The sequence below is a fragment of the Tachysurus fulvidraco genome, chromosome 4 (assembly GCF_022655615.1).
Source record: "Tachysurus fulvidraco isolate hzauxx_2018 chromosome 4, HZAU_PFXX_2.0, whole genome shotgun sequence".
Lineage (NCBI taxonomy): Eukaryota > Metazoa > Chordata > Actinopteri > Siluriformes > Bagridae > Tachysurus > Tachysurus fulvidraco.
Genome location: NC_062521.1, coordinates 13,200,077 through 13,213,708, shown reverse-complemented (window position 1 = coordinate 13,213,708; position 13,632 = coordinate 13,200,077). Strand labels below are relative to the sequence as shown.

General features: G+C 38.4%; 1 protein-coding gene across 1 annotated transcript in view; it reads left to right on the top strand.

Moving 5' to 3' along the window:
- znf503 (zinc finger protein 503) overlaps window positions 1–1,763 on the top strand; it is a 2,944-nt gene extending 1,181 nt beyond the window's left edge. Inside the window, exon 2 of the mRNA XM_027142236.2 lies at window positions 1–1,763. This exon is cut by the window's left edge and continues 122 nt beyond it. Coding sequence (XP_026998037.1) covers window positions 1–1,297 — 1,297 coding nt within the window. The 3' untranslated portion in view covers window positions 1,298–1,763.
- Window positions 1,764–13,632: the final 11,869 nt, after the last annotated feature.

The following is a 13,632-nucleotide window of genomic DNA, read 5'->3' as shown; positions in this document are numbered from 1 at the left end:
GACCAAGTCCGGCCCTTTAAAACTGAGCGACATCGGCGTGGAAGATAAATCGAGCTTCAAGCCGTACTCAAAACCAGCGGATAAGAAGGACTCGTCCTCGGGGGTTTCTAGCGGTGAAAAGTCTGGTTTCCGTGTGCCGAGCGCCACCTGCCAGCCGTTTACTCCCGGCACCGGCAGCCCGAATTCCAGCACTTCTGCTTCCCCGATGCCGTCCGACGCCAAAGGAGAGAGGGATGAAAAGAAAGAAGCTGACTGTAATAAAACCTGCAGCACGGACGGCTCTGGAGCTACCGGTGTCAGCCACAGCAGGATAAGCGTGAGCTGTGCTGGAATTAACGTGGAGGTCAACCAGCACCAGGAGACCACGTCCGGATCCAAGGCTGCTACGTCGGAATCGTCGTCGGTGTCTTCTGCTTCCTCGGTAGCTGTTCTGGGGTCGGGTCTTGTGGCACCAGTTTCTCCGTACAAACCGGGACAGACAGTTTTCCCTTTACCTCCTGCCGGCATGACGTACCCGGGAAGTTTAGCTGGGGCCTACGCGGGCTACCCTCAGCACTTTCTGCCCCACGGTGGAAGTCTGGTGAACGCGCAGCTCGCCAGCTCCCTTGGCGCAAGCAAAGCTGGATCGAGCCCATTAGCCGGGGCTTCTCCGCCGTCTATCATGTCTGCCAGCCTTTGTAGAGACCCGTACTGCTTGAGTTATCACTGTGCCAGTCACTTAGCGGGCGCGGCCGGTGCCTCGTGCACGCACGACTCAGCCGCCGCGGCCCTCAAGTCCGGATATCCGCTCATGTACCCGACGCACCCTTTGCACGGCGTGCACTCCACGCCACCGTCTTTCGGGGGACATCCTTTGTACCCTTACGGCTTCATGCTCCCCAACGACCCGTTGCCTCATGTGTGCAACTGGGTGTCGGCAAACGGGCCATGCGACAAGCGCTTCTCGTCCTCAGAGGAACTGCTTAACCACCTGCGGACGCACACAGCCTTCACCGGTGCCGACAAGTTGATCTCGGGTTACCCGAGCTCGTCGTCCCTTGCCAGCGCTGCCGCCGCGGCCATGGCGTGCCACATGCACATGCCACCGTCTGGAGCTCCTGGAAGTCCCGGCACACTCGCGCTGAGGAGCCCACACCACGCGCTCGGACTAAGCAGTCGCTATCACCCGTACTCTAAGAGCCCGTTGCCTACTCCCGGTGCCCCGGTGCCTGTTCCCGCCGCAGCTGGTCCTTATTATTCCCCATATGCACTGTACGGCCAGAGACTCACTACAGCGTCAGCTCTCGGTTACCAGTGAAACGGACCCACACACCCTAAAATTTAGAGCTTATAAAGATTCAAATATAAAGACTTTTATATCAACGCACCACTGAAGGACTGGATCCGTGGACTCCACTGTATTTATTTATGTCAGCTTAAAGCGGACAATAATACAAAAGGAAAACTATTTGAGCAAACTCAGAAGTGCATTATGTTTAAATCTCAGTAGGTAAAAGTGAAACACATGTTAGAGTACTAATAAAAATAGGGGTTCTTCAGTTCAGCATTCATTTGAAATTGCTATGATTGTATTGTACGTTCTTATTTAATGTCTCATTGAAAAAGGAAATAATTTACATTTGCATGTTTGTTTTTTTAAAGCCAGCAAAAATTGTCCGCATAATTTTAAATTGCCGTTATTTTTCAGGCGTATACCATGGAGAGAGAATTGGTATTTTTTTGTATGTATTCTGGAAAAAATAAGAAACAATTCTGTTCCATAATTGTGTCTTCAGTATTCTTTTATATGATGAAAACACTTTACATCACATGTGGCTATCTAGAATTTTTTATAATTTTTTTTATAGGTGCACTATATATCATAAATAAATCATAAATAAATCATAAATAAACATAGCTTATAATTTATCAGAATAATTTAATATCAAAATAAGTAAATATTTGTAAGACAAAGAAAATGAAAACTTTTTTTAGATGTTGGCGCTGCATCAGAATTTAATCATTTAGGTCATAACAAAGGACTTTTTTAGTCATCATAGAAAGGATTATACAAATTAAACAATATATAATTTCAGAGTAAAATTGCTCATTTTACGCAGTATTTCTTCATATTAAGAAATAACAGAGCATGACAAAACTTAAAACTCCAGTATTTCACTGAAAGGTTAATATGATCCATAATGTCAGAAAACAGTTATATTTCTGAGAACATATTTACACTTGTATATGAACGTAAAGTAAAGTAATTTTACTGAGTTAGATGATTTATCTCAGTTTGGAGGTTACTTGTTATTTGCTGTCTGCTCAGGGAGCACTAGGAGTAATGGAGCGCAACAACATAGAGTTCACTTCTCATACTCAAGCTTGAATTTGTCACATTAATTCATTGGTATGGCTTTTATTTTGTATTGTATAGTTTTGTTTTGTCTTAGAAACAATTTCAGTATCGAGATATCGTTTGGTATAATTTATTCTCTAACCAAAGGCCAGCCGTGGGCTATAAATTATGTGCAGCATTTGCGCTGTCGTTTACATGACTTTATTAAAAAAAAAAAAAGTGGAAATAACTTTAGAACGCAATGTATTTTTAAGGATTTATATTTATCTCTGTTGGTTGTCTTTACCTCTGTTTCCACGGAGTACAGATATAGTTTCTTTTCTATAGTAACGGTTTCTTAATTGCATATTTTATCATTTTTGTTTATTTTATTTTATTTTATTTTTGCCAGTTTACTGACTTTTCTCCAATCATAATAAACTCTCATTGTTGTTTTATTAGGTCTAAAGAACAAAAACTAAAAAAAGAAAGAAAAAAAATTCTGACAGTTTTTTTACGTGTTTTTTTTTTTTTTTTGCTTCTTATCTACGTGTCATTTCTTAAAATAAATCCGATCAGAGAACTTTTATTTTTTTAAACAGACTTGTAGTTTAGCATAAATAATTACTGTCATTATTAATTATCAGTGTCGATATGTCTGAAACTTTTCCCGTTAAACCTCGCGCTAGGTTATCACTGTATTTTATTAGGTTCTCTATAATTTACCCGTATTGTCAGTGCTGAATACACTCAGCTTATGAAAAAATAACTTTATATTAAGTGGTAATAAATAAAATAATAACCAAGCTACAGTGGGAGACTATTATGGGATGTTGAGGACTATTATGGGATGTTGGGGTTGGCTTTAGCTCCACAGCATTAAATACTGAAGAAAGTGAAAGCGTCTTGTGGTTCACACAGGATTAGGAAGAAAACGTCAGTAATACTCAGCCAAGCTGCTTTATTACTAACACTAGCATGTGTAGGCAATTTTGTGACTGCTTACAACGAATGTTTTCACATAAATAAAACCCATTCAGTGCTTGGTTTAGTCTATAGCTCTGGCTTTAAGAGTTTTTTCTACACAAGATTAAATTTAATTGTGAGTCATTTTATTTACTTGCATCAGTGTTATCCAATTTTATAATGAACTTTTCTAAGCTACGGACACATTATGCTTTATAAGAATGGGCCTATGTCAATATTTGCCAGTGTATCCCAATTACATTGATGATAAATAGGCCTGTCATAAAATGACAATTTATTAACATATACAACAATAAGTATACCTATTATAGACCTGTAATTTAATATAGCCTTGGTATACAAAACAATTATTAATCACTTTAATTTATGCACATCAACAATTTAACACCTCCCCTTTACAAAAAGTACACAAAAAAACAGAGCAACCAGAGTACGTTCCAGAGGCCCACACAAGCTTTAAACTGATGTAATGACGGTGAAAGAGAGCAATTTCCATTTTTACCCACATCATGGTGGCTGTGTGGCGGTCCCCGATGGAAAGCCATTCATCATGTGCCCCTCCTCCCGGGCCTGTCATCAGAGGAGCTCCAAGGCACATGTGTGCATAAATTACCCTGCTTGTGCCTGCTTTCTACTTACTGTGGCTAAGGAGAATAAAGAGAAGCACAGAGCTGCATGGCTTAGTACCACAACATAACTTACACTGCTGATCAGCTCTGCAATGAGCATGTTTATGTGGGAGATAAATAAAGAGGATAGCATCCACTGTGCTTTTGTGTAAAACAACGCATGCTGCTGACTCTGAAAAACAGCACATCATTCAGGCTAGCTTTCTGAAGAGGATATGATAATAAACAAGAAATGGAGAGTATGTATGAGAGTACGGGGATCACACTTTACTGCTCAACTCAGTAGTGGGGCAAGGATTTTTTTGTAAGGCCTTAGAATTATTGTCCAGTCCTGCCAAGGTATAAAAACAACACAAAAAACATTTCATGTCTGAATTATATAACACCTATTCAACTTATAAAATTATAATATCCATAATTATTGTTGAAACAGTGTCATCTTTTGTTGAATGTTCTTCAAAAATACATAACAACTGACTCAGACTAATGCCTGGAATGTTAGAATAACTAATCACACTGGAGAAGATGAATAGAAACTGGATTGGCTACTGTAAAGGGATTTCTCTAAAGGCTTTTTCCACATTATGCTGAAATGCAAGGTTTTGCTGAGCTGAATTGCTTTTTGTTTTGCCCTTGACTATTATACCATTGTTTTAAGACATTATGAGACACTTGGATGTAAAGGAAACACTTCTATGTAAAGGAAACACTTCTAATGATTTCTTATTTAATAGCAAAGGATCGCTACTAACATATATAAATAGAATTACTGGGCATGTGACAAAGTATATATACGTGCAATGGTTTACGATGTAAAGCCTATGGATTTGAGCAGCAGCTGTGTCAATACAGTATGTAAGTGGTGTTAAACTGCTGAACTCTCAGACCAAACTCTCATATTTAGGAAGTCATGGTTAATGGGACTAAGATAGTGATAAGATAATGATTAAATCCTGTTATTTAGAAAAATTAGGAGGCTTTCTGTCAAATTCACTTGATGAGATCAAACTTAAATTTGATAAGAATTTAAACACATATGCTCAAACCAAAGAAGAAACAAATCTTTCAATTTTAAGGTGATTGCTTTTTCCTTCTGCTAAAAAGGTGTCCTGATTAAATGCTGTACAACCATCTTAAACAGTGATTTATGGTCACACAGGAAGAGGAAATGTCCACAGCTTTTTTGGATCACAGTAATAGAGCTATAAACTAAATAGCATGAAACGAAGCAGTAGCACTGTGATTTAATCAGCTCATAAACAGATCCATTGCATCAAGCAAATGACATTATTACCCATCTGAAGTAAATCTTGCTAATCCCAAGAGATAAAATCAACATCATCAATGGTCACATGTCATATTCATCAATGCTAAACTATCTTCTTTTGACAGATTAATCCCGGCCGAGACTCCCAGAGAGGGCGGTAATGGAGATTCAAGCAAACAATTCATTCATTGAACAAGGCAGCTCTGGTTAGCACTCAGAGCTTCTCTCTCTCTCTCTCTCTCTCTCTCTCTCTCTCTCTCTCTCTCTCTCTCTCTCTCTCTCTCTCTCTCTCTCTCTCTCTCTCTCCCCTCCGCTCTCTCTATTTACAAATTCAAAGTGCTAATCAAGGTGAGACGGACCCAAAGAAAAATGGCTCCTGTGACGGCTTGTCATTCAAAGCTTCTACTTTTCTAGGCACCTTCTTGCTCTGTAAGTGCATAATTGAGGTCATTTATGGCAGCCAAGTAGGGCTGCTATCATAGCTCAATGCCTGTTTCATTTGCACTTTTTAGGTTTTGACAAAGAATATTTTATGGAAATTAGTGCCATGTCTGAGAATACTTAATGGTCCTAGGTGCTTAGAGAGCTCGCTGATGGCTTTGATGATGGCTGTTCAATGTAAATAGATGTCAAAGTAGATGTCAAAAACGGGTCCATACTACAGAGTAGTATGATCTCTGACATTCATTTGAAATGATCTAAATCTCCATTGAAAGAGGAGCTCACTGAATTTCAACCCAGCTATTACCCAGTACGAGTAGTTAGACCATATATACAGACAGGTGACAAATTAAGAGGAAAACTGATGGCTCTGTTATGTCTGAACCTACTTGTCCCTTTAGAGGAAAGCATCACTCCAAATCAATACAAATTTATTGTAATTGATCACCTTTCTTATATGATGAAACATTTCTACCCTGATGGTCACTTCAAGGATAACTCCACCACCATGCACAAGTAAAAACGGCCCACGGAATATTTTTATGAGGACGAAAATGATATAAATCTTTGCGATGGCCTTCACAGTCTGTGCTTCTCAACACGACAGAAGACTTACGAGAGATTTTGGAGTGGAGTGTTAGCGCCTTCCACTACCACCATCAAAACATTAACTGAGGGAATAACGATTGGAGGAATGCTGTTTATTCCTCCAGTACACTTCCAGACATTTGTGGAATCTTGTGGTTGCCCAATACTTTATTAAGATACATTTTGGGACAGAATTTCATTTATATTTGATCCCTGGCTAAATTAGAAGCAAAGCCAACTGTTTTCTGTTCTCATCAAGCAGCCATTATGACTTTAGTCATATTCTATTGTTTTTATTTAGGCTGCACAAATGTTACATTACACCACATATGTTTATGGGGTTTGGCAGACGGCTTTATTCAGAGCAACTTTAAGAAGTGCTTTAAAGTCTTCATCAACAAATACATCCATATTGGTTTACTAGGTCATGGATTAAGAGTACTATCGGTCTAACAAATATTCAGCCAACATTAATTTTATAGTAAGTTATTTATACCTGTTTACTCAAAAAAAAACTGCTTGCATGATAGAAAGCTGACTTTTTTTATTCTTCTCATCAAATCAGGGCGCTGGTGGTTGGTCTCAGTCTATTGAGGGATGTATCAGCTTCCAGAGTTTTTGTGCATGACACCTAAATCATGCTGTCAATCTAGGTAACATTTTTTGAACACACTTCTGATTATAATAAAATTACATGCCACACTCTTCGTGTGGTTGTTAAAACATGTTCGCGTTGAGATGGAGGTTCATTTTCTTGAGCAGACACTGAATAATATTAGCAGGCACATTTCCTTTCAGAACTGATAGCATGACAGACCTAATGATGGACTGTCAACATGCCTCGCTGCTCATGCTAATATCAGAGATGTTGGTGAGGAATTGTGTTTTTGATCTCCTTATATCCATACCGAATAAGAAATTAAACATATAACACTCAAGTGATTGATGACAGCTTTATTTGGCAAGTTGATATTAGTAGAACTATAACCAGGATCAGTGCTAATTCTGAAAATGGCAGACTGTTGGCAGCTGACCTCACCCTGTAAAGCAGCAAGCGCATTGTGCAAGCGCAAGTGGAAATTCTGATCCGATATTTACACAAGCAGCGATGATGCTCAGATGTCTCTCAGGCTGATCCGGAGTGTTTGTGGAGGCTGACAGATGCTGCTGAGCTCCAAAGCCAAACTAATGGAGCTGACCAAGAGACAAATGAGTCTAGGCAATGCAGCCTCAGGAAATATGGGCCTCCCATTATTTTTATTACTTTAATGTACTTCACTGTTAACTGCAAAACAGGAGATCAAAATCACCTTCAATCCTGCCTCTCTTTTACCCCATGGACAAAGAAGCAGTAGTGATAATAAGGAAATCCCTCTTAGAAAACCTGTGTATGGTGTAGTTGGAAATGTTTCCTTTCTGGTAATCGAGTTATAGGTGCTTTGTGTGCAAAGTGTGTGTGTGTGTATGTTTGTAAGAGGACTTAATGATGCTTTGTTCATAGCTTCAAATTCGCAGAAATGTTGCATCACGACACTTCACATGCTTTAGGACTACTTAAGCAAAGTATCCTAAAGCTATTGAGTAGTTTCATCAAGCTTTATTTGTACTGTTGGGTGTAATTTTATGTACTGCTTCTTTGTTCTCTCAACGCTCAGCAAAGTCTCAAGACTTTGTGTATTAACAACTTTTTCCCCTTCTTATCATATCCAACTGAAAACAATTCAGTAGCACCAGCCATTATTTTCCAGGCAGCTTCACTTCAATCATAGTATATTTAACCACCTTATAAGCAAGTACATCAAATAGAGTTTATTAAGACATAATTCGGAGAATAGATCTCCCCCCTTGATCACCTCCTGCAAGCATCGTCCTAACACCACACGGTTTATTTCTTTCAGCTGTCCTGGGGCCAACACCTGTGTCTCCTCTGAAAGCACTCTCATCCTGACAGCCTGTGTGGAACTTCTCCCCTTGGCCCAGTCACATCTGGTGGGAGATCACAGCTGCAACTGTGCCTTCATATACACATCCATCATCCACCTTTAGACATCAGCACACATACACAACATATACTCACAAAAAGGACAATACAACTATATATATATATATATATATATATATATATATATATATATATATATATATATATATATATATATATAGAGAGAGAGAGAGAGAGAGAGAGAGAGAGAGAGAGAGAGAGAGAGAGAGAGAGAGAGAGACTTTCATTAAGTATACACCACCGGTGTGCTAATTTTTAAAAATCTCTAAACAATTCCTGTGCATCATATAAAAATTTCAACAATGTAATGGGATGAGAGCTCTAAGAAAGCACCTGAACACAGTAAATTATACATGCCCTTAAACATGCCAGTAAATTATACAACACCCATCTATCCTTCCTGCCACCTACCATGGTCTCCTTGACCTCGGTATGGTGGTGTCCTGGAATTCAAGAGGATAAGTGTGTACCATGACCCCCAACAGATAACTGCTACCTCTTTGAACACTGCAGTCACATTTCATAGCTCCCTGTGCTATCCTGTGCAGCTGTACTCCATATGTTGTTGCTTCTCCAACCTGCTCTGTATAGTGATACAGACATAATGGACAAAAATACTGGACAAGAGACAGCTCAAAATGGATATTAGCTTAATGTATGATCTTTTCATTATTTCGTTATTATATCTCATATAATAGTTTAATTAATCAAAGTGGGATTATAGAGATCTGGGTGGAGTGTAGGCACAGAGTGTTGAGATCCAGGTAGAGTGTTAAGGGGTAATGTATCATCTTTAGCACCCCCTATAGGTATTTTCATAAAGCTTGTAATGAAAACCTGCTTAGTGCTTTAGAAATGGCCGTAAAAGCAGACACAGCTTCTACAAACTGAATCTTTGAAGATAACTATCATGAATCACTTTAATCTACATACACAATGATGTGCATATTTTAGATGGTATTTAAAACCTTGTCACTCATAAATCATATGTATACGTTATTATTTCACATATTGTCTTTAGCAAAGTCAAGTTCCTATTTTGACAAGAATCGCATTTTGTCTTTTGGGAGGATGAGTAAGAGTGATGTGCTGTCAGTCAAATCCAGCGCATGATGGTACGCTGTCATATTGAGGCGCTGACATGCTACAAGGATAGACCATAGAATTTTAAGAGTAATATGTATTTATTTTAAGACGGGTGGTTCACCTCTTACAGTATATACTTTAATGTTGAATTTGATTAAATTTTATGTGATAAAATAATCTGCCCAAGCTTTGGTCTTCATGTAGTTAGAAGAAAACCTGTATTTTGTCTTTAAGTTGTACATGCAACCTTTTTAGGGTTTTATTTTTCAGAGTTATTTTTCAAATACCAGCATGGCCCAACATGACAAACCCATTCTGCAGTAAAATCCATCACCGACAAGCACTTTAAAGAAGATCATTCATAATTAGTCTTGACAAATTGCTTGTTTCATTACTGTACAATCCAGCCTGCCTCTGGCTTTGGTGTGCTATGCTCTTAATGCAGCCTGTTTGCCCTGTATACATTTTTCATTAAATATATGTGATGAATGAGACATACACTGTAATTTGCTACAAACCACTAAATAATTTACTAGCATGTGTGTTTTCAGTGCCCAGAAATGTTTGCTGTTGAGTGTGCTGTATGTTAAAATGTCCTGCAGGCTAGGCCAGGGTGAGGAGGTGGACTTCATTGGTGATTAATAATCGACCTCATAAACACAGCGTACACAAGGCTTTAACTACAAAGCCTTCCTTCAGAGAACCAAAGTGAGTAACGTGCATTAGATATGTCTGATGTAACACACACACACACACACACACACACACACACACACACACACACACACACACACACACACACACACACACACACACACACACACACACAATGTTTTAATATTTGATGCATGATTTACCTTCAGTGTTCATAGGGGAGCAGTATGATAAAATATGAATAGATCTGTTTGCTGTGAATGTTTGTTTTTGTCAGTCTAAATGCCAGTTCAAAGGAAAATAAGGTCACTCTGCTGTCGGAGTCTACTCTTTTGTTAGCAAACACAGCGGTTTTATATTATTCATTACCAGGTAATTTATACTCTATTTTATGGACGCCGCCAATCAAAAGCCATTGTTGTATTGTGCCATATATTCATGGCTAATATTTAACCTCTCTGGCAGGGATATGAAGAATGGCTTGCAGTAACAGGTGAATTGAATCACCAGGTGATCATGAACACATTAGTCAACCAAAAACACACACCTGCTGGCCCATTCTTTAGAAAAGCTTCTCCCAATGATTTTATATACAGCATACCTTCCTTATTGCTAAGGTTATGGGAGATGTGTATGTGTTTTATTACATGCTCTATCACAAGCAATATAGGAGAAGATTTTATACAGTCCCACTGAAACATCATGGCCAAGTCTTTTGTTTTTGCTATATACTAAAGAGATTTGGTTTAAGGTCAAATAATAAATGAAATGAAATGAAAGGTCAGAATTTCAGCTTTATTTACTACTGTATGAGTTAAATAACAGCACTTTCAATTGATCAAAAATATTGGAACATGTGACTGAAAGTCAAAAAGTGGGAAACAGAATAGCGATTAAAAGCTAAAATACACAGTGCAAAATACTCATCAGGCCAGATTGGAATCTGCAAAGAAATACAGAGATGAGCCACAAAAGATGGAAACTTACTTTCACCAAAAGCGTGGAGAACGAAAGGATGTGCTCATGATCCAAAACATATGAACTCATTGGTCAAGCTCGGTGCACAGACTCAAGTCAAGTCAAGAAGCTTTTATTGTCATTTCAACCACATATAGCTGTTGCAGTACACAGTGAAATGAGACAACGTTTCTCCAGGACCATGGTGCTACATAGAACAAAGACAGAGCTAACTACTTAAGTAAGTTAGTCCTAGATACTGTACATAAAGTGCAACCTGGTGCAAACAGTGCAAGACAAAAGACAAAAAGACAGTGCAGGAAAACTCATTATGGAAACAGCAGAATAAATTCAGAAGATAATTTTAGTCTAAAAATGTACAGATAATTTATTGGCAAATCAATAAAGCACTTCATCAAAGAAAAAAAAGGTTTTAAACTGGCTACATGAGTCACAAGACCTCAAGTCAACGGTGCACGTATTTCACCTAATAAAGATGCCGTGTTCCTAGTAGTTTAACAAATCTAGGTGTAGATATCAAACAATTAAAACAGAGCATACAATCTATCATCTCCTATTCATCTTTTAATCTCAAACCCAAATGGAGTCAGTGTATAGCAAACAAAATAGAACTAGCCTTGTCAGTCCATCTCTTGTGGTTGGAACTGTATATCAAAATTCTGCTCTGATATTTACACAAGCACAGATGATGCCTAGATGTGTCCCATGTTGATCCAGAGCGTTTGTGGAGGCTGCGAGGTGCTGCTAAGCTCCAAAACTAAACTAATGGTGCTGACCAAGAGACAAATGGGTCTAGGAAACACAGCCTCAGGAAATATGGGCCTCCCATTATTTTTTATTGCTTTAATGTATTTTAGTGTTAACTGCAAAACAGGAGATTAAAATCACCTTCAATCCTGCTTCTCTGTTGCCCTACAGACAAAGAAGCAGAGGATAATAATAACAGACACACCACATGGGTGTTCTGCATAGAAATAAAAGAATGACCTGCATTACCTGAGACCTGAGCCAGAACCTTAAAAAAGCCTTAGTAAGTATTAGTGATGTACCAACATGAGGAAGATGTGGAACGTGAATTGAGGTAGGTAGAATAATTCCTAGGCTGTACGAATAAAATTGAAAGGCATTCATGCATAATTCATGATTAGTGATAAATATATTAACATGAATAGTATTAGATTTTAAATGCATCCAGTGAAACACACAGACAGAACTGAATAAACATATAGTTGGAAGAAATTAGTGAAAGCGAGAACTGCATGTAGTTATGTATCCAGCTGCTTGTTCCTGTATTTACAAGATATTCAAACTACAGCATACTGACATGGTGGGACCACACGTAAACCATCATCACAACACTCCATTCTTTTAACATCCCAAAAGCCCCAGCTGGTAACGACAGCTGTATGACTTTGTCACTGTTAACAACAGTTGTTCTACACGAAGCCTAATGATAAAAACTGTAGATGAAAGCATATCTAATGTGGCCATGATTTAATTTGTGTTCTGCCTCAAAGAGTCAGTCTGGATTTCACTCACGATGACTCAGTTCATCCTGGTGTGTGTTTGCTCTGTTATTAATGGTGCATGCTGGGCCTGCTCACACAGACTACCCACTCTTTCTGTCATTAAATATCATCAGCCTCCTGACACTAATATACTCCAACACTAAACACGTTCCGGTTCGACTTGCATCAAAGTGCTTCATAATACCAGTATTATGAAGTCACACATGTATTTATATGGCCCGTATACAAAAATTCTACTGGGCTAGAGATCTCTAAACAGAGGTTGCACGTATCACATGGTTTCTGATGGCGTTTGAGTCTAAATTTAAGTCGTCTACCCATGTGCTCTTTCATAGGCGATTGAGCCAATAAGAGGATCTTTTACTATAAAAGAGCACCATTTACAAGCAGTCGTGCTGAGAAAAGGCCACAAACAGTGTGCTTGTTAATAGCTCTCATCTACAGGGCTCCAGATGCTCCCCTCTGAACACAACCAGTGCATACTTCGGAAAGAGATGTCACTTAATATAAAGCTAGAACTGTTAAGTCCAGCTCAAGCTGGGTATCTATATTTAAACACTTCTGACATCTTTTTTTTTTCAAGCTCACACCTCCGGTCAAAGGATATTTAATACTCATTATAAAGATATAAATACTCTTGTGATGAGACTCTCTTTGTTATTCATTAAAGATCATTGAAGGTCTGAGCATGTGTGTTTATACCAATTACAATTGCTGTCAATCATGTGCCAACCCTCAGCTTAACGGTAATTTAGTTTTATAATATAAGTGATATGTAAAACCTCAGATACAAGGTTGTGTATGTTATGGCAGATGCATCACATTAACCAAATCTAATAAACAGATTACTACACTTCTTATAAACAACTTGCTGGTGCTTAACAAACAAAACAAACATAATAAATCATAGATAAGGTGGAGTTTCCTGTTAGGAGATGTTTATGTAGAATTTATTAAAGTTCTGTTTTGTGATGGGCAGTTTTCTGCCATGGGAGCAGTGTTGTAATGTAACTTCGTCACTGTACTTAAGTAAATATTTCACGTATCTGTACTTTACTTCACTATTTAAATTTATGTCAACTTTCATTTTTGCTCCACTACATTTCCTAGATAAAATGTATACTTTTACTCCGTTATATTTCCAATAAGCATCT